At 40.5% G+C, this 22,609-nt stretch overlaps 1 protein-coding gene across 1 annotated transcript in view; it reads left to right on the top strand.

The window, feature by feature from the left end:
* The window catches only part of LOC121283884 (RING finger protein 17-like), a 106,389-nt gene that overhangs the window by 5,588 nt on the left and 78,192 nt on the right, over positions 1-22,609 (top strand). Inside the window, exons 4-8 of the mRNA XM_041198685.1 lie at positions 4,359-4,557; positions 12,297-12,453; positions 18,777-18,967; positions 19,634-19,784; positions 21,256-21,406. Of these exons, the coding sequence (XP_041054619.1) occupies positions 4,359-4,557; positions 12,297-12,453; positions 18,777-18,967; positions 19,634-19,784; positions 21,256-21,406 (849 nt within the window). The remainder of the gene's footprint in view (positions 1-4,358; positions 4,558-12,296; positions 12,454-18,776; positions 18,968-19,633; positions 19,785-21,255; positions 21,407-22,609) is intronic.

Below are 22,609 nucleotides of genomic sequence, written 5' to 3'. Positions count from 1 at the left end.
TTTAGTACCAGATGGAATAAGTGGAGCAAAAAATGATCTTGGATTGGAAGATGTAGAATCCATATGGATGGAGGTAAGAAATAGTAAGGGGAAGAAGACACTGGTGAGAGTAGTCTATAGGCCCCTAACAGTAGCTATAATATATGACAGGGAATAAATAGGAGATAATGAGGGCATGTAAAAAAGGCAGCATATTAATCATGGGTGACTTTAATCTTCATGTAGATTGGGAAAATCAAATTGGCAGAAGTAACCATGAGCCAAGAATTCATAGTGTATTCGGGCCAGTGTCATAGAACCATATGTTGTGGATCCAACCAGGAGCCAGGTTATTTTGAATCTGGTAATTTTTAATGAGGTAGGTTTAATAAATGATCTAAAAGTAAAAGACCCCAAGGAAGCAGTGACCAAAACATGGCAGAATTTAGCATTCCGTTTGAGAGTGAGAAACTTGGGTTGGAAACGGCTGTGCTAAACTTAAATAAGGGTAATTACGAAAGAATTAGGACAGAGTTGGCTGGAGTGGACTGGGAAAGGAGTTTAGCAGAAAAGACGTTTGATGAACAATGGCAAATGTTTAAGAAAATAGTTCATGACTCACAACAAAGATATATCCCAGTGAGAAAGAAAGATTCTAGAAAGGGGATAAAGCAACCATGGTTAACCAAGGAAGTTAAGGATGGTAGCAAATTGAACGAAAAAACATACAACGTGATAAAGATTAGTGGCAAGCCAGAGGATTGGGAAAGTTTTAAAAAACCAGCAAAAGATGATCAAAAAAAAATAGTGAGAAAATAAACTTTGAGAGTAAACTAGCAAGTAATAAAAAAAATGGACAGTAAGAGCTTCTTTAAATATATCCAAAGTGAACATAGGCTCCATAGAGAATGAGGCTGGGGAAATAATAATGGGGAACCAGGAAATAGCAGAGGAGTTGCATAAATACTTTGCTTCAGTCTTCACGGTGGAAGACACTAATAGCATTCCAAAAATAAGAAATAATCAAGGGGCAAAAGGTGGGGGGAGGAAATAAAAACAACAACTATCACTAGAGAAAAAGTATTAGGGAAGCTAAAGGGGCTAAAGGCTGATAAGTCACATGGACCTGATGGATTGCATCCTAGGATATTAAAGGAAGTAGCTACAGAAATAGCGGATGCACTAGTAGTAATCTTCCAAGAATCCTTAAATTTTGGAAAAGTCCCAGAAGATTGGAAAACTGCCAATGTAACACCCTTATTCATAAAAGGAGGGAGACAAAAAGAACAGGGAACTATAAGCCAGACAGCTTAACATTTGTCATTGCGAAAATGTTAGAGTCTATTATAAATTATGTAATAGCTGAGCATTTAGAAATGCATAATATAATCAAGCAGAGTCCACATGGCTTCATTGATGGGGAAATGATGCCTGACAAATATATTAGAATTCTTTGAGGAGGCAACAAGTAGGATAGATAAAGAGGAACCAGTAGATGTGATCTATTTTGATTTCCAAAAGGTGTTCAATAAGGTACTGCACATAAGGCTACTTAATAAGATAAGAGCCCATGTTGTTGGGTAGTGTATTATTGTAGTATATTGGATAGCTGATTAGCTAACTAATAGAAGACAGAGTTGGGATAAGGGGGGCATTTTCAGGATGCAACCTGTAACAAGTGGAGTGCCACAGGGATCAGTGCTGAGGCCACAATTATTTACAATATATATTAATGACTTAGATGAGGGAAGTGAATGTACTATCGCCAAGTTTGTGGATGACACAAAAATAGGTGGGAATATGAGGATGACACAAAGAGTCTACAGAGAGATATAGACAGGTTAAGTGAGCGGGCAAAAACTTGGCAGATGGAAAATGTAATGTTATGCATTTTGGCAGGAAAAATAGAGGAGCTGAATATTATTTAAATGGAGAAAGACTGTAGGAAATTGCAACACAGGGATTTCAGGGTTCTCACAAAAAGCTAGCATACAAGTTCAGGTGATAGGGAAGGCAAATGAAATTTATTTCCTTTATTTCAAAGGGAATGGAGTATAAAAATAGGGAAGTCTTGCTAAAACTATACAAGGCACTAGTTAGACTACAGCTAGAATAATGTGAACTGTTTTGGTCCCTTTATCTAAGGAAGATATACTGGCATTGGAGGCAGTCCAGAGAAGGTTCACTAGGTTTATCTTGGGTATGGAGGGATTTTCTTATGAGAAGAGGTTGAGTAGGTTGGGCCTGTACTCATTGGAGTTTAGAAGAATGAGAGGTGACCTTATTGAAACATATAAGATTCTTAAGGGGCTTGACAGGGTAGATGCTGAGAAGTTGTTTCCCCTTGTGGGAGAGTCTAGGACCGGAGGGCATAATCTCAGTGTAAAGGGTTACCCATTTAAGACAGAGATGAAGAATTTCTTCTCTCAGATGGTAGTGAATCTGGAATTCTTTGCTGTAGAGACTATATATTCAGGGCTGAGATAAACAGATGTTTAATCAATAAGGGAATCCATGGTTATGGGGGAAAAGCAGGAAAGTGGAGATGAGGATTATCAGATCAACCACAATCTCATTGAATAGTGGAACAGACTCGATGGGCTGAATGGCCTACTTCTGCTCCTATATCTTATGGTCTTAATGGGTACGCGGGTTGCAAAAGGATATAGACAGGTGAGCGCATAGGAAGGTAGCAGATGGAGTATAATGTGGGGCAGTGCAAGATTATTCACTTTTAAGAATAAAAAAGAACTTTTTTTAAAGGGTGCAAAACTTGTAAATGTTGATTTCTCAGAGGTATTTGAGTTTCCTAATACTGGAAACGAGGTTAACATACAGGTTGCAGGTATAGCAAGCAATTAGGAAGGCAAATGGAATGTTAGCCTTTTTTGCAAGGAAGTTGGAGTACTAGAATAAAGAAGTCTTACTACAGTTGTGCAGAACTTTGGGACCATACCTGGAACACTGCACAATGTTGTTCTCATTATATAAGGAAACATCCGCTTGACTTGGAGACAGTGTGGTGGAGATAGACTAGATTAATTCCTGAAGTTAGAGGGTTGCTCTTTGATGAGAGGTTGAGTACATTGGCCTTTACCTCCTCTAGAAGAATGAGAGATGATCTCATTGAAACATAAGATTCTGAAGGGCTTGACAGAGTAGTTGAGTGGAGGCAGTTAACCTGGTTGGAGAGTCTAGAACCTGGTGGCATAGAAAAATTGGTCAGTATTTAAGACTAAGATGAGAAATTTCTTCATTCGGGGTTGTTTTTGAAATTACTCAGGATTGTGGATGCTACATCATTTGAATATATTCAAGGTTGAGAGAAATCAATAACATTTTGGCCTGTTTAGGTAATTAAGGGATATGGTGATTAGAGGGAAATTGGAATTAAATCGAAGATCAGCCAAGATCTTTTGAATGACCAAACAGGCTTGGAGGATTAGGTGGCTTACTTCTCCTATTTCTCATGTCATACTGTGGTATTTCTATTGGTGCAGAGAGGCTTTAAGGAGAAATTTAATGAGAGGTTGGAAAAATATTGGGCTTTGATTAAACAGGGAAAGACTATTTCCTGCACTTGGGAGTTGGTGATTAGAGTCATCATTTTAAAATTGTCTTTGAAGAAAGTGTATAAGGAAAATGTTCATGTAGAGAATTATTGGAATGTGGAATACTTTGGTATAGAGTGGCTGTAGTAGAGACAGTTGCGCATTTCAAGAAAAAATGTGAATAAACCTTTGAAGCAAAGGAAGAATGAGGTGAGTGGGATTAGTTTTGGTTGCCGTTGAAGAGCTAATACATTGTACTAAATGGTCTTCTCTCAATCTTTCTTTCACTATCTTTTTCTAAACCTTTTTCCTATCTGTCCTAAAGTATCCCTTCCATGCTGTCCTTGCGTTTCCTGTTAATGTGCTTTTGCTTCCCTCTGCCCCAGAGCTCATCTCATTGCCCTAGCTATGAAACCCTCCCTTTTGACATTTGTCAAGCCAGAAGTTAATTTTTCTAATCTTGCTGTAACTGATATAGGACATGGCTCAAGGAATACTGCTTTTCATTTGCCTCCTAACCCAAACTCTGGTTCACACTCCCCAACCACTTTTACCAGACATTGTCTCCTCTGATATTGCCCCACCCTGACTTTACCACCTTCATTTCTTCCTCCTTCTCTTCTCCCCTCAATTTAAGAAATGGGTGGATGCTGTTCAGTAAGAGATTGTGGGCACAGTAGGATGAACAAGCTCACGTAGATAAATGGCTTTCTTCTGTATCTTGTGTTATTTTCTAATCATTGCTACTGGAGTGATCTGGTTTATTTTACTCAATCTGCATTATTCAGTGTAAACTTCAAAGAAAATTACTTTCTCTTTCAAATGCAGGTGAGAGGGTTATTGTTCAAAGCAATATTTTTCGTGCGTGGTGCCGAGGAATTATAACAGAACTGGTGCCATCAGGAAAAAATGAGAAATGTAATAATCCAACAACGTATCGAATAATTGATCTTGCAGCAATCCAAGTGTTCATGTTGGACTTCGGACATTCCGAAATCTTTGTACTTCCAGGGTATTGTAAATTAATGTTTCTTGATAAGCTATAGATTTTTGCTCCCCCCAAATCTATCATCACTTGATGTTGCTTACTCTTTGATACCAGATGCCCTCTAGAACTTCAGCTAGGTACTACATGGATGTGAATCAATAAGGACCAGCCCCCTGATTGCTTGCCCAATTGATTAATTTGTTATGAGGCTAGACATGATCTTTAGCATCATCAAAGACATGATTACCATCCCAATTCTGTTCATTCACGTGCAGGAATTCCGCAGCAAAACTTACGAAATGGCAATCAGGAAGTCCAGTATTTTTCCCCCTTCTCACCCCTGACACCAGTTACAATGCCCTGACTAATGTCAGCTGATTTAGCACAAAGTGGATGAAACCTGAGATTTTCTGGTCAGTTTGGTTTGGTACTGCACTAATTGGGTCATCAGAGAAACTATAAATGTACTGCCAAAGTTCTTATTTTATGTTTTTTTCTTAGAAAGTGTGACATGGCTGGTATAGCCAGTCAATAAGTAGAGATTTGTAAACTAAATTGTAACTTAATTTCAGGTATAGTCTACTGTTGAACAAAAAGCAACTTTAAATCAAATGAATTTGAATCATTCAGTTAGTTAAATTTGTAATTTTGATGAAATTGTATAATAAACATTCGAGGAACACTTTTTAAGATAAAACTATAATATATCAAAGCAGCAAGTGATTGAACTTTCTCCATTGTGGAGCATGTACATTGCTCACATTTCAGTCATTTTCCAAAATTTTATCATTATAGTTTACTTTCTACTGACAGTACATTTGCCAACAAAATACAGGCAAAACTTCCATTGGGACATATGACTCAATTGTTAGTTGGTGCTTTGGCAGTCCCACAGAATTGAAGACCATAACTCTGTTGGGGCTAGTTCCTCTTCCATCTGCTTACTGGACCCACTTGGGCTTTTCCTACATTTTTATAGGCAATTTGGTCCCACTGCTCTGTCGTAGCTTATGCTCCATGTAAGCCTTACCTTTCATCAGTTCATTGCTCTACTTCATCTAACCCTATCTGCATATCCTTGTTTTCCTTTCTCCTTCATGCACTTATCTAGCTTCCCCTTAAATGCACCTATGGTATTTGCCTCAGCTCTGTTTGATAGCCAGTTCCATTTTCTAACTAATTGCTGGGTTTAAAAAGAAAAATCTCCTGAATTCTTTATTGGATTTGTTAGTGACTGTTTTATTTTTATGGTGCCTAGGTTTGGACTCTGCCACAAGTGGAAACATCTCTTCTATGTCAACCTTATCAAATCTTTTCATTTAGATCATTCCTCTACCTTCCCTTTTATAGAGGAGAAAAAACCCCAGCCTTTCCTGATGGTTATAACCTCCCAGTTCTGGTATTATCTTGTACAGCCTTCTCCAGTGACTCCACATCCTTTCTGTAATCTAGAGACCAGAACTGTACACAATACTCAATGTAGCCTAACCAAGGTTTATACAAGTTTAACATTAATGATTTTCAGTTCTCTCCCTCTATGAATAAACCCCAGTGCTTTGTTTGCATTCTTTATGGCCTTATTAACTGCATTGTTGGTTTTAATGATTTGTGACCCATGACATTTGCTCCTTTACCCCATTAGACTTGGCTTTCACGGGGTATGTAGCCCTCTTATTCCTTTTATCGAATGAGCTACTTCAAGCACTGATATTGAAACTCATTTCCCTAAATGCCCATTTTGCAAATTTATTAATATTACCTTGTATCTTGTCACAATCTTCCTCAGTAATAATGTTAACCCCACCCCAGGCAAATTGATTTTGTTGCAAATTTTGAAGTTTTGCTTCAGATTCTGGAGTCTAAATTGTTCACCATTTATGTAAACAGCAGTAGCCCTAGTACCGATCCCTGTGGAACATCACCTGCTGATTTGATTTACCACTTTCAACTCCAGCTGTCTGTTTTCTGTTTTGTGTCTAGCTTGCTATTGATTCTGTTACTTGTCCCAGAATCCACATGCCTTGGTCATGAGTGGACCTTCTTGAAGATCTTTTGAAATTACAAATATATGCATTATTGTTGTCTGTTCTCTCTGTTACTACTTCAACATATTTGGTCAAACATGATCTTCCCTTATGAAATCTTTCTCTTATATTTTCAGTTTCTAGATGTTTTTCCAATTCATTTTAAAATAAAGATTCTATTACCTTTCCTACCACCGACAAGCTAACTGGTTTATGTTTCACCAAAGCAAAATACTACAACTGCTAGAAACCTGAAATAAATGCAGAAAATGCTGGAAATACACTGCAGATCTGGCAGCATCTGTGGAGAGAGAAAGAAGAGTTAACTTTTCAGGCCATGACCTTTCACCTGAACTGGGCAATGTTAGAAATGTAATAGCTTTTATGTAGGTGAAATGGGGAAGGGTAGAAAAAGAACAAAAGGGTCTGTGGTAGGGCAGAAGATGGGAGACATTAAGTGACAAAAGAATGGGTGGGAGAGAGCCAAAGAGACTAGCTACAAATAAAAAAGTGAAAGACTAGTGCAGAAGAGGTTTGATTGACAGAATAATAAAAAGCTCTCATCTAAAAGAAAAGTGAAACAAGATTAAGGCAAAGAAAACAAAACTTGGGATCAGAGATTATAGTCTGAATCTGTTCAACTCATTGAGTCCTGAGCGCTGTAAATTACCTAATTGAATGATGAGGTACTGTCCCTCAAGCTTGCATTAAGCTTCATTGGAACAAGCCAAGGACAAAGATGTCAGTGTGAGAGCAAAGGTGGCGAATTAAAATGGCAGGCCACCCGAAGTTTGGGGTCATGCTTGTGAACTGAACTGAGGTGTTCTACAAAACGGTCACCTAAATTTGGTTTGGCCTGTCCAGTGTAGAGGAGACTGCATGGTGAGCAGCAAATATGTTAATTTGAAAGAAGTACACACTAATTGCTGCTTCACCTGGAAGGAGTTTTTGAGTCTTAGATTATGAGGAAAGAGGAGGTAAAGGGGCAGGTGTTGCATGTCCTGCACTTCCATGGAAAGGCACCATAGGAAGGGGATGGGATGTGTTGGAGGCGATTGAGGAATGGACCAAGGTATCATTGCAGGAATGGCCCCTTTGGAATGCTGAAAGGGGAAGGGAAGATTGATTCGGTGGTGGCATCATATTAGAGGTGGCAGAAATGGTGGAGGATGATCCATTGAAAACGGAAGCTGGTAGGTTGGAAGGTGATAAGTGGAACCCTATCGTGGTTCTGGGAGGGAGGGGAAAAGGTGAGAGCAGAGGTGTGGGAAATGTGGGCACGGTCCAGGGCCTTGTCAACCACAGTAGGGAGGGAATCCTCTGAGGAAAAGGAATAACATATATCTAAAGCGCTGATATGGAAGGTTACATCAGAACAGATGTGACTGAGAAACTGGGAGATTGGAATCCTTACAAGGTGCAGGGTATGAGGAAATGTAACCTATTGTTCCCTGGTTGTCTTCTAGCTCCCTTTTTAAATATAGGACTAACATTAGCTGTCCTTTGTCATTACACCTTTTTTCTGATGAATTTCTATAAATTTATAATAGTGCCTTTTTCCTAGCTTTAAGAATGCATAGATATAATTACATCTGGACCAGGGGTTTTATATCTCAAGTTTAACTGGTTTATTGTTTATCTTCCTCCTTTCTATGTTAGCTGTATTGATGAAGACATCTTCCTCACTTTCATGACTGCAGCGTGTTTTCATGGCATTAATAACCTCATCAGCTAGCAATCTGGGTGTCAGAACGTCCTTGTTAACAATGAATGCGAAATTTGAAATTACAAATATAAGAGAATTTGTGACCAAAGAGCTCCTCTTCACATCAACTTTTGTGTGTGTGGGTTTTCAACTATCAGATGCAGTTTCAAATCAATGGAATAGAATCTGTTTGAGACACTGGTACTTCATGTGAACCCCGCAATTATTAAGCATCGAAGTGACTTTTCCACTTTCCAAACCCATGTCAAACTGGAGTAGCCCCTCCTCAAATGTGTCAGCCATGACTCAGTTAGTAGCACACTTGCCTCTGAAATACAGGGTTCTGGATTCAAGTCCAATTTCAGGGCTTGAGCATAAAAATCCAGGCTTGCACTTCAGTGCAGTACTGAGGGAGCAGCGTTATAGGATGTACCTTCTTTCAGATGAGACTTTAAACTGAGGCCACATCAGTCTGCTCAAATGGATGTTAAAGATCCCATGGCACTATTTCAAAGATGCGCAGGGGAGTTATCCTGGTGAATTCTTACCCTCGATCAACATCACAAACGGATTATCTGGTCTTTGTCACATTGCTGTTTGTGGGAATTTGCTGAGCGCAAATTAGCTGCGGCATTTCCTACATTGCAACAGTACTTTCAAAAAAAGTACTTAATTAGCGATAAAGCACTTTGAGATGTTTGGTGTCATAGAGCCATAGAGGTCTACAGCACAGAAAAAGGCCCTTCAGTCCATCGAGTCTGCACCAGTCAAACAATTACCTAACTCTTCTAATCCCATTTTCCAGCCCTAGGCCCATAGCTTTGTATGCCATCGCATCGCAAGTGCACATCCAAATACTACTTAAATGTTATGAGGGTTTCTGCCTCTACCACTTTTTCAGGCAGAGAGTTCCAGATTCCCACCACTGTCTGGGTGAAAAATTCTTCCTCACATTCGTTGTGAACCTCCTGCCCCTTACCTTAAATCTATGCCCCCTTGTTATTGATCCCTCCACCAAGGGGAAAAGTTCCTTCCTGCCTACCCTATCTATGCCCCTCATAATTTTATACATGTCCCCCCCCTCAATCTCCTCTGCTCCAGGGAAAATAACCCCAGTCTATCCAGTCTCTCCTCATAACTAAAACTCTCCAGCCCAGGATCAACATCCTGGTAAATCTCCTCTGCACTCTCTAGTGCAATTACATCCTTCCTATAATGTGGATTCCAGAACTGCACGCAATACTCTAGCTGTGGCCTAACCAGCGTTTTATACAGTTCCAGCATAACCTCCCTGCTCTTATATTCTATGCCTTGGCTAATAGAGGCACGTATCCCATATGCCTTCTTAACCACCTTATCTACCTGTCCTGCTACCTTAAGGGACTGATAGACATGCACACCAAGGTCCCTCTGATCCTCGGTACTTCCCAGGGTCCTACCGTTCATCGTGTATTCCCATGCCTTGTTTGTCCTGCCCCAGTGCATCACCTCCCACTTATCCGGATTAAATTCCATTTGCCACTGATCAGCCCATCTGACCATATCTTCCTGTAATCTAAGACTTATCCTCCTCACTATTTACCACCTCATCAATTTTCGTGTCATCCCTGAATATACTATCAACCCTCCTACATTCAAGTCTAAATATATACCACAAACAGCAAGGGACCCAACACCGATCCCTATGGAACCCCACTGGACACAGGCATCCAGTCACAAAAACACCCCTTGACTATCACCCTCTGCTTCCTGCCACTCAGCCAATTCTGGATCCAAATTGCCTTGGATCCCATGGGCTCTTACCTTCGCTATCAGTCTCCCATGTGGGACCTTATCAAAAGCCTTGCTGAAGTCCAAGTAGACTACGTCAAATGCATGGTTGTGAAAGGTGCAATAAAAATGCATGTCTTTTTTTCAAAGAAGACCAGTCTTTTTTTTTTTGCTCCTATAGGTTGTAAGCAGAAGAATAACAACATGGAAACATTGAAATCCCAATCACCACCATTGTTCTCTTATTCTCTAACTTAAGCCATGATTATGATTTGTTGCTTTGTATTTTTCTACTTGAGCTTTCATTAACAAAAAATTGCTTATGTTTTGTTTAAGACAAACTTGCATCCAAAGAAAAGTCCCTTTCAACAACATTAAAGATAATCTTTGGGCTTAAAAGACAAATTGTATTGCTCGTCCAGTTTTTGATGTTTTCTGTGGCAGTGTCTGCCCATGAATGGACTTAAGATTGATTGCATGATGGTTTTAGAGCAATTGAACATTGAGAAGGTGGGGTCTGTGAATTTGTTTGCCTTTTCAGGTGACATATGTGGTTGGTTAGCTGCTCTGGTCTCCTGAACGTAAATAGATTTTGATGATGAGAACCAATTCAAAGTAACCAATAATTCAAATTAAGATAAACAAAATATGCAGATAAGCACTGTTGAATGTTTCCAGTATTTTCTGTTTTAATTCAAATTGAAGTTGAATTCAAATATCTTAAATTTTCAATAGAGTTTTTTGCATACCCAATTTCAATTAAGCAAAGTAGATTGTACTTGTATTTCACATTTATGATGCAAGATCATTGCCCTCTTGGCTATGTTTTTACCCAAGAGTAAATATACTATTCGGACAGAAATTTCTTTGAAAATAGTGTTTACGTTTATGTGTGTATTAGCTGGCTTTATTGCAGATTGCCGAATTGGAGAATCAGATTACATCAGAGTGTACAATTTATATCTTTGGATCTCCAAGGATTGTTTTTATTGGTTCCTTTTCCTTTTAACTTGGTTACTTTGTTTAATATTAAGAAATTAGCCTACTGGACAATGTGAATTCTGACTTGAGCCAGTACAAATTAATCATTTGATCAAATGGTGTCAAATATATGTATATGAAGTATTCAAAAAATGATTTTTATAAAATAAAATACTGAAAATACTCTGGCAGCATCTGTGAACTGTATTCACTGTTCACAAGGTGGCCCTTTCTACATTGGGGAGACTGAATGCAGATTGTGTAATTGCTTTGCAGAACACTTCCATTCAATTTGTAAGTGTGACCCTGAGCTGCTTGTCACCTGTCATTTTAATTTGCTGCTCCACTGCCGCTTGGAGCTCTCTGTTCCTGTCCTCTGCACTGTTCTAATGAAAAAGCTTAGCATAAGTTAGAGGAACAGCACATCTTTGAATTAGGCACCTTACAGCTTTCTGGACTCAACATTGAGTTCAGCAATTTCAGACCGTACCCTCTGTCCCAATTTAGAGTGCTGATTGTTTTTAAGATGACAGCTGTTGATGTTGCTGCTTTCCCATTTACACTTCCTCTGGCCAGGTCTTTTATTTCTTGTCCTGTTGCCATCTCATTTGCCTTGCACTATCTTTGCTTTCCCATTTAACCTATCCTGTCTTCCATCCTATCATAAACCTTCCCTTATATTCTCTGTTTTCTCTCCCCCACCCCCCCCCCCCATCACCTCACTGTCCCTGTCTCTATACTTGTTTTGAATCTGTGACAGAACTACAGCTCTGATGAAAGGTTATCAACCTGAAATGTTAATTTGGTTTCTCTGCTACATGTGTTGAATATTTATGGAATGTTCTGTTTTTATTTCAGATTTCCAGAATCTGTAGTATTTTGCTTTTGTTAGGAATTTTTATCACACCCTCAACTCCCCAGGCGTCCCCATTGGCTGTTAGTAAGGTGATGTATAGCTGAACCATGCATCCATACCAAAGAACTTCTATGGTCCAATTCCTGGTCTCTGCTGGGCAGGCTGATTTCACCTGGGGAAGCAGTTCAAACTTTGGGCTGCTTCTTTTGAACATGGAAAAATAAATTGGCTAAGTTTCCTGATCACTATTGACTGGCTCCTTCTGGCAGTGCAGACATGACTGAAGAAAGGATTGGGTTTAACTGTACTACTTTCTTTCTGACCGCCCCTAGATTTTATATACTAATGTTGTTTGCAGAAATATTTTCAAATTTTTTGAAAGTAATGTACAGCTAAATGTGGCATTTGTTTAGACTAATGTTGTTACTCATAGAATTGACAGACCTTTGAAGAAGTTGGAGGATGGTGTGGATACATACACATGTGTCAGTGACTTGAACCAGTGTTTACGAAAATTGACCCCTCAAATGAAAGCATTAAATCATATTCCTCCATTAGCGATCAAATGCTCATTGAAAGATATTGTTCCAGCAAATCTGGTAAGTGGCTTTTGTTGTAAACCAGCAATAAAACACAGGCAGGTTTTGTCTAGACCTCAGCATTGCTTGGTGTAAACACATTCTATTTGCTCTTTGATATATCAAATTGGAACTCCCTTTTTTAAAACAAAAAGGCCTCTACAAGGAAAGTTTAAAACGTCAAACTACTTTCGTTTTTTGCATTCTATAGCTGCAACCCTGGACATTGAGCTATACGTTCAAGTTATTTGGTTTTTAGTTGTGATCATTGTTTTTTTAGCTGAGTTTAGATGTTGCTGATGGCTGTATTTAATCTGCATTTTCTTCCTGTGGGATAATTTTATATAATTAACCTTTTTCAGTGACATGTCATTGTGTATTCCATTAAGTAGACCTATAGGGAAGGTGGTAGCATACTGGTAATGTCACTGGGCTAGCAATCAGAGGCCAAGTCTAATGCTCTGGAACATGGATGCAAATCCCACCATGGTAGCTGGTGGAATTTAAATTAAATTAATGAATCTGGAATTAAAATCCACTCTTGGTAAGAGTGACCGATGTCGATTTGTTGTAAAAATCCATCTGGTTCATTCATTTCCTTTAGGGAAGCAAACCTGTTGTCCTTGCCTGGTCTGATCTACATGTAACTCCAGGCCCGCAGCAACATTGTTGACTTTTAACTGTCCTCTGAAATGGCCTAGCAAGCCATTCAGTTGTATCAAACTTCAACGAAGTCTAAAAGGAATGAAACCGGATGGACCACCTGGCATCGACTTAGGCGCACCCAGCCCTGTCAACCCTGCAAAGTCTTCCTTCCTGACATCTGGGGGCTTGTGTCAAACTTGGGAGAGCTGTCCGACAGACTGGTTAAGCAACAGCCTGACGTTACCTGTAAGGTATGATTCAGTGAGTATGACTATGTCCCAAACACCACCGTCACCATCCCTGGTTGTGTCCTGTCCCACCAACCAGAAACTGAACTGCACCAACCATATAAATACTGGGGCTACAAGAGCAGGTCAGAGGCTGGGAATTCTGCAGCGAGCAACTCGCTTCCTGACTCCCCAGAGCCTGTCCACCATCTACAAGGCACAAGTCAGTAATGTGATGGAATACTCCCCATTTGCCTGGATGAATGCAGCTGCAATGACACTCAAGAAGCAAGAATCCAGGACCAAGCAGCCCACTTGATTGGTATCCCTTCTACCATCTTAAACATTCACTCAGTCCACTAGCGATGCACGTTGGCAGCATTGTGTACCATCTACAAGATGCACTGCAGCAAATCACCAAGGTTCTTTCAACAGCACCTTCCAAACTTGTGACCTCTACTACCTGGAAGGGGAAGGTCAAGGGCAGGAGATGCATGAGAACACCACCACCTGCAAGTTCCCTTCCAAGTCACACACCACCCTGACTTGAAATACATTGTCGCTCCTTCACTATCACCAGGTCAAAATTCTGGAACTCCCTAACAGCACTGTGGGGACATCTACACTACGTGGACTGCAACAGTTCAAGAAGGTGGCTCATCGCCACCTTGAGCAATTAGGATGGGCAATAAATGCTGGCCTAGCCAGTGATTCCCCCATCCCGTGAAAGAAAAAGAAAAAAGACAAAAACAAAAAATGCTGGAACTCGGGTCAGACAGCATCTGCAGAGAAAAACAAGAGTTAACTTTTCGAGTTCGCAAGACTCTTCTTCAAAGCGAAAGAAGCAAAAATGTGATGAAATTTAAACTCTTTAAGGGGGTGCCGTGGAGCAGGTGAAGCTGGATAGAAGGCCAGTGATAGGTGAGGGCAGAGGAGAGATTGACAAAGATGTCATGAACTAAAGAACAAAGGGGGTGTTAATGGTGGTGGTAAGGGCTAAAGGAGGTGCTGATAATGGCATTAAGGTAAGAAAGCAGAATGTAATAATAGCAGGACAAGGGCAAGTACTCTGAAAAGAACAACATGAGCAATGACAGAAGGCCCTTGTGGGGGTGGAGTTGGGGAGGGGACAGTGGTGGGGGAAAAAGATCGAAAATAGGATATAAGGCAGGGGTAAAACAATAAATGAATAAAAATGAAAATAAAATTTAAAATAAGTGGATAAAAAATAAAAACGAATGTTGAGAAAAGGGATTAAAAATGGGGTGAAGATAGAGGAGAGAGTTCATGGTCTGAAGTTGTTGAACTCAGTGTTAATTCTGGAAGGCTGTAAAGTGGCCTTACCGGGAGATGAGGCGCTGCCCCTCCAGTTTGTGTTGAGCTTCACTGAAATGTTGCAGCAGGCGAAAGATGGACATGTAGGCATGAGAGCAGGATGGTGTATTGAAATGGCAAGTGACAGGAAGGCCTGGGTCATGCTTGCGGACAGGTCGGAGGTGTTCCGCAAAGTGGTCACCCAGTCTGCGTTTGGTCTACCCCAATGTAGAGGAGATCGCATTGAGAGCAGCGAATACAGTAGACCAAATTGAAGGGAGTGCAAGTGAAGTGCTACTTCATCTGAAAGGAGCGTTTGGGCCCTTGAACGGGGAGAAGGAAGAAGGTAAAGGAGCAGGTGTTGCACCTTCTGCGATTGCAAGGGAAGGTGCCATGGGAGAGGGATGAGATGTTGGGGGTGATGGAGTGGACCAGTGTGTCCCAGAGGGGAACAGTCCCTAATGAATGCCGACAGGGGGGTGAGGGGAAGATGCGTTTGGCGGTGGCGTCATGCTGGAGTTGGAAATGGTGGAGGATGATCTTTTGAACGCAGAGGCTGGCAGGATGAAAAGTGAGGACAAGGGGGACCATATCATGGTTTGGGGAAGGAGAGGAAGGTGTGAGGGCAGAAACGCAGGAGATGGGTTGGACACGGTCGAGGGCCCTGTCAACCACAGTGAGTGGGAAACCACAGTTAAGGAAGACATGTCAAGGGCCGTTTTGGAAGGTACCATCATCGGAACAGGTGTGACAGAGGTGGAGGAACTGAGAGAATGGGATGGGATCCTTACAGGACGCGGTGTGAGAGGAGCTGTAGTCGAGGTGGCTGTGGGAGTTGGCGGGATTGCAATGAATATTGGTAGAGAGTCTATCACCAGAAAGAGGTTGAGGAAGGGAAGTGTCAGATGGACCATGTGAAGCTGATGGAGGGGTAGAAATTGGAAACAAAATTTACAAATTTTTAGAGGTCCAGATGAGAGCATGAAGCAGCACTGCAACAATCATCAAAATATCGAAGAAAAGAGTTGTAGGAGGGGCCTGGAGGAGGACTGGAACAAGAAATGTTCCACAAACCCCATGAAGAGACGGACATAACTGGGGCCCATGTGGTTACCCATAGCCACACCTTTTTGGAGGAAATGAGACAAGTTTAAGGAGAAATTGTTAATTGAGAGAATGAGTTCAGCCAGATGGAGGAGGGTGATGATGGATGAGGATTGTTCAGGCCTCTGTTCAAGGAAGAAGTGGAGAGCCCTTGGACCATCCTGGTGGGGAATGGAGGTGTAGAGGGATTGGACGTCCATAGTGAAGAGGAGGTGGTTAGGGCCAGGGAACCGGAAATTGTTCATATGACGTAGGGCATCCGAGGAATGGCAGATGTAGGTGGGAAGAGTCTGGACAAGGGGAGAGAGAGCGGAGCCAAGATAGGAAGAAATGAGTTCCGTGGGGCAGCAACAGGCTGACACGATTGGTCTACTGGGACCGTCCTGTTTGTGGATTTTGGGGAGGAGGTAGAAGTAGGCAGTCTGGGGTGGGCTACTGAGGTTGAAAGCTGTGGAGGGACGATCTCCAGAGGAGATGAGGTCAGTGACAGTCTTGGGAACAATGTTCGATGGTGGGGTCATGGTCCAGGGGGAGGTAGGAGGAAGTGTCTGAGAGTTGAAGTTCAGCTTCTGCGAGGCAGAGGTCAGTATGCCAGACGACAACAGCACCACCCTTGTCAGCAGGATTGATAACAAAGTCAGGGTTGAACACTCTCCCCTATCCTCACCTTTTTGATCCCTTTTTAATCCTGTTTTTCAATATTCATTTTTAAATTTTTTTTATCCACTTATTTTTATTTATTTTCATATTTGTTCATTATTTTATCCCCACCTTTTATCCTATTTTTGATCTTTTTCCCCTATTTCCCCCCCCCCCCCCCACCCAACCCCCACAAGGGCCATCTGTCACTTGTTCATGTTGTTCTTTTCAGAGTACTTACCCTTGTCCTGCTATTATTACATTCTGCTTTCTTAGCTTAATGCCACTATCAGCACCTTTAGCCAGTACCACTACCATTAACACCCCTTGTCCTTTTGTTCATGACATCTTTGTCAATCTCTCCTTTGCCCCTACCTATCGTTGGCCTTCTATCCAGCTTCACCTGCCGCCCTCCCCCCACCCCCTGTCCCTAAACAGTATAAATTTCATCACAGTTGATGAAACAAGTTGCTGAGGATTTTGAGCACTAAAGGTGCATCACCTTAATTCACCTGTTGCTGGAGGTTTTAAGAGGACTTTTGAAACTCATTGGGATACTTTATAGGACATTTTGGCAAGGTTTTGCCAATGCTGCAACATCTATTCTGAGGACTTCACCTAAAAAGGAGTGTGTTGTGTTACTCTACCTTATTGGACACCATATGGAAGTCACCATATAGGACAAAAGGCTGAACAGTTCCCATCTTCGCTTTTCGGGCAAATCCTCGGCATGTCTTGATTGGGCAAGGTCACTGAGTTATGTTCTAGAGTATGTACCATCAGCATACGCTCATTGCTAAGCTAATATCTGCACTGACTTGGCCACATTCATCAGATGGCTGACGGCTGTTTACCTTCTTTCAATCTCCATATATCCTTCTTTACGCTGAACTATCCACTGGGTCACTGCCTCCTGGGTATCCATATCTCTGCTATAGGACACCTTCATGTGAAATGTGATGGCAGGCATTAATATTGACAACCAGAAGATGGTTGTGGACAGTCTTGACCTCTGGAGGCTGACTGTTTGGAAGGGCGTTGGAAGAGGCAAGGCGAAACGGAAAACTTAGCTGGTCGAGAAGAGGGCCCAGAGAAAACAAACAGAGGCCAGCAAATCGTGCACTTTCGCCCATTGTTTTCCTCTGCAACAAATGTGGCAGAGTTTTTGTGCTGCAATTCGGATCCTTCATGTAAGCAATTTTGATTTCAAGGCACCTCTAATATAGAAAATGTCCAAATCGTTGTGCAATGGAGAAATCTTAGCCTATGCTGCTGAAACCATACTTTTGTTAACTACAGACTTAATTTATTCCAGTACTCTCTTGGCTGGTCTGTCATCTTCCATCTAACATAAACTTAAGATCTTTCAAAACTCTGCTACATGTTCACCCCTGTGCTTGCTAACCTACGTTGGGTTCAGATCCAGCAACACCTCAGTTTTTAAAATTCTCATCTGAATGTTCAAATCTCTCCCTTACCTCAGTTCTACCTGTTTCTGTAACCTCCTCCAGCAGGCCAACATTCTGGACTCTTGTGTTCCTCTAACTCTGTCCTTGTGCATCCCCCACTTCCTTTGGTCCACCATTAGCAATTGTGCCTTCAGCTATCTAGGTGCTCAGCTCTAGAATTCCCCCTCTAAGTTTCTCTGTCTCTTCTTTAAGACTTGTCTTAAAACCTACCTCTTTGATCAGCTGGAGCTTCACCTTTTGGTTCTGTCAATTTTTGTTTATGTTGCTGTGAAGTGCCTTGGGACATTTTGTTATATAAATGCAAGGTGGTGTTGAAATGAATGATAAGTGGAATAATTTGGAATATATCCGGTAACATCAAAGCCCTTGATGAAACTTCTGAAGATGAGCCATGATCAAGTAATCTCAGGCCATATTCTATATTTTGCATTGCCTTTGCAGTAATTTTGTTGTCAATTTATCAACTTGCAGACAAGGGGAGGCAGGTTGGTGCTTTGGATGTGGATCCTTTGTCAGAACACAGCTATGATGGAGGCTTTGTGTTCAGGCTGTTAGTTTTTTGTTTCTGAATACCTTACTATTTTTTTCTCCCCATCTTTTCTTGAGGAAACTTTTCACCATTCAATTTATTTATGCGTTTTTTTTTTGTATTAGTTGGTCCACCAACATTTTTTTTATGCCATATAAGTTCCTATTTTTCTGATGAGAAGTTTGTATATCTTTTCATTAACTGCTTCCATGATCAAAGTGTTATTTTTTTTTCCGTCTTCCACAATAGAGGAGCTTGATTACCTTTTTTTCTTTTCTGAAGAAGGATCTCCCATGCTAATATAGAAAATGTATGCTTTTGGAATACATAGAAAGGTGTATATCTGGAGTCAAATGATAACTTAAATAAAATTTTATTAATCTGATTTGATCAACTTTTCTTTTATCACTTTGATAGAGTAACACTTGGAGTGTGGAAGCCAGGACTGAGTTTACGCGAATTGTGGATAACAAAGCTGTACAAATGATAGTTTTGGGAGAAGATGGAGATAAACTTCTTGTGGATTTGAAAAAACCTCCTATGGATAAGATGGAGAGTGATGTTCCTGTGTCACTACGGGATGCACTTGTGTTCTTGGAATTGGCCAGGTGTGCCTTTGAGAATACGGGTGAAATCTTGAGGAAAATCTAAATGCTCATGTGCTCTGGTCATCTGGGATTATAGCTATTGTTTTATTCTTAGTAAATAAACTGAGTGAGAGCCTAATTTTGATGCCTGCTATGCCTCCAAGTGTTGAGAGTCCAAACTTCAGGTGTGAAATGTGAAGTCCAAGTGTTTTCCCATTGCTCGTGCCAGAGAGCTGTTTTGTACTTTTGGACCCATTTTCACCAAGAACAGGGTTCAGGCTATCCAAATTCATTTTGTGTAATACCCTTGCTGTCAACAGGCAAGACACCCTATCTAGATTGCCTTCAACCTCAGCCAGATGGAAGGACTGTTTATTAATTCATTGTATCACTGAGTTATCAACAATGTCCTTTGCAATTTTTACAGGTGCCTGTAGTTATGATGCACAATTGTACTGTTCCATATATTTTCAAAAATTAACACCATTCTTTATGCAGTGGGAAGAAAAATACATCAAAACTGCAAAAGATAAATGTGAATTGTCTCTAACCAGTAGATTATTGTCAATGTCACATTTTTCCACATTTAATGCCTGGAACTGCAGAATTATTCAAATGAATGTTTGTCTTAATAGATTTTTAGGTGAATGTTCCTTTCTCACATCAAATAAACATTTACTTTTTTAGGTTTGTTAGTGAATATTCTGTTCCTATACCAAATCTGGAAAGCAACATGTTACCCATGCAGTATTATCCACCTGTTAAGCCGCCTTTCTTAAAAGAGATTCAAATGATGGTTATTCATATCAACAACCCATTGGATTTCTACATTCAATTGGTAATTTTTATGTTTTTAAGCATTTTGTAAAATGTTTTGCAGAACAAGCTACATCTGCAGTTGGAATAGAAATACTAAAAAGTTAAACTTTTTTGACAGCACCAGTTTTGTTATTAGAACCTGCATGATTGTATTTGATATTTCTTGTAAGATTTTTTTTAAATGGTACATTTTCATGGTAGTGTTCATACCAAATTGGAGGTTTTACCTATTTAAGATAATCAATGTAAAATACCATCACTTGCGACAGTGACATATAAACATTGACGATGGCCTTGAGATCTGGCACTATTGGGCTGGGGCCTCTAATCCGGCAGTACTTTGAGGGGAATTCTTGTGGTTTTGGAACACTGGGAGGGAGCTCTTTGATATGGAGAGGCGCAGACCCTGAGATTGCCAGGAAAGGATTCTTGGGAACCAAAGGTACTGAGGAGGGAATTGATTCAATATGTGTCTTTTGAGGCAAGTTAGAAAAATGTAGATGCGCAGTGTAAGATAAAATATAACTGTGTGTAAAGAAAGTTAATTAGCAGACATGAAAGTGGGAGTTGGGGGTTCGGGGTCGGGGGCTGTGGCGGAATGGATGTTACTCAGATTGTAGAACAGTTAGAAATGATGTATCCCTAGGAGGCAGCATTTGTTTTCTGTATAGGGGGCACCATCTCAAATTTTGCTGATAGAGTAGGAACAGGACTAAAAGCTTTCTAGAAGACAGATAGATGACAGATGAAATTTAGACATGGTTAAGTGTTAGAAACCTCAAAGTGTCAGAGGAGGATGACATTCTTGACTGTGTTGAACACAGCTGAGAGGCTGAAGAAGGATCAAGTACCACTGACAGTCAAACCTAAAGCTAAAATATGTACAATATTCTGTACCAAGAACATAGAAATTGAGCCATCTTAAAATCAGTAGTAGGGCACAATTTTGTTCAAAATTAATCAAACAGTACCTAGTAAGTATAGATTTTAGGTTAGGGTTCCTGTCATATCTTTGGAGCGCATATCAGGAAATTGCACACTTCAGGACGATGATTTGCCTTTTATTGATTTTGTCTAGCAGAAAAGTTTCACTTTAAGTGCTTGAAAACCATCAATCAAGTAATAATGGAAAAAATAAGATTGGAGATACCAGGCATATGGGAATACATATGGAGTGGTTTGATGGTTGTCTCATGATTCAGTGGGGCAATGGCAGAGGTCCTGTGCCTCATCAATTCTCTATGATGGCCTTAACTACGTGTTAACAGACTATTCAGAGGGAGATTATAGACAGGGCTTGATAGCATCCTAATCTGGCAACTGCATGTTTGCTACCTCAGTTGAAATTAATTAACTAGACATGGACCAGGGTGAATATGAAGTCCTCCTAGCCTATGGCCTGTTATTGCATTACACACTGAATTTAATTATTCAAGGAAGTGATTTGCTGGTTTTTCCAAGTAATTGATATTTTCTACTTCCCACTGCAGATGGATACAGTGGATCTTCTCATTCTTACAAGAAACATGTTTGAATTTTATACCGGAAAAGATGTCAATTTGGAGATCTTGTGCCCGGTTGTAGGACAAGCTTGTGCAGCACTATTTGATGATGGAGGGTGGTACAGATGTCAAATTAATGGTAAATAAATACATGCAGAAAATGTTTGTACAATTGATTACTGAGTCACTTTCCCTGTCATGTCCAAACCTAGAAGTCAGCATTTTTTTTAACTGGAGTACTTGGCATGCAATTTGAGTCAAAAAATAAAGTTCCAAAAATATTGTGCTTATTTACTGTGGCTATTGGCTAACATTTATAATAGCAATTAACACACTAATATACTTCATTCGGGAATCTTTCCCAGGAACACTGATCAGATATTCTTTTAGTTCCCTGACTTCAAATTCTTGGTTGGTTTAATTTGACTTCTAAGCTCTGCAGTTTTAGCAAAAGGAAATAGAACTTGGTGGAACCAACACTTCCTTGCTGTAATTTTGTGACACCACTTTTTACGAACAGGAACAATGACTGACCAAAAGACCCTCTGGATCACCCAGTCTGTTCCCCACAACTGCAGTGCCTAGTGTGTGAAGGCATGTACACTGTCCACCATCTGAAAGCCAGATAAACTGGGAAATATGAAAAACCTAGGACAATTATGGTGAACCTTAAGTTATATTCTTACCCCTTAGATGATGGAACTCATTCATGAGACCATTCTGGCGCTAGTTGAACAGTATTTGCCGCTTTGTCCAAGGTGATACTTGTTTTTAAACTAATGTCAGAGTTGTCCATTTTGAACATGAGCTTTGTCATCTTTGATCTGGTAGCAATGTACTTACACTTTCAGTAGGCCTGCTCTATAAAATGATAAATAAGGGCCCTGAGCTTTTGTGGAGTGGCAATCAGAGTCTAAATGCCTTAAAATGAAGCCACTCCTTTCTCACCTGACCTTCCGACTCAGGCTAGGTGAGAACAGTGGGTTCCTAAGGCCTTGTGTTGAAGGCAGGAGAGTCAGAGGTAAGGAAGCTACCTTTTTTAAAACAGCTAGTAGCTGCCGTAAAGCAGGTAAGTTTATAAGGTTCAGTTACTTTGAGAAGTAACTGGACTTGCTTCGCTCATGTTTTCCGATTATGTGTGATGGCCTAGCAAATGGCACCCCCAAAAATGTATGTAAAACATTTTTTCGTAGCTTGATATAGAGCCAATGCATCTATTCCCTCTGGAATTCCTTTCCATAAACTTGTGTCTTGCTTGATCTTTCCAAAGCTGCCTCAAAATTTGTTTACTCTGTATTTTTCTTACCTCTGTTCAGTGTCACTGTTTTTCTCTGCCATGAAA

The sequence above is a fragment of the Carcharodon carcharias genome, chromosome 11 (genome assembly GCF_017639515.1).
Source record: "Carcharodon carcharias isolate sCarCar2 chromosome 11, sCarCar2.pri, whole genome shotgun sequence".
NCBI lineage: Eukaryota > Metazoa > Chordata > Chondrichthyes > Lamniformes > Lamnidae > Carcharodon > Carcharodon carcharias.
Note: the sequence above shows the minus strand (reverse complement) of the source record. Positions and strands in the feature narration are given on the sequence as shown.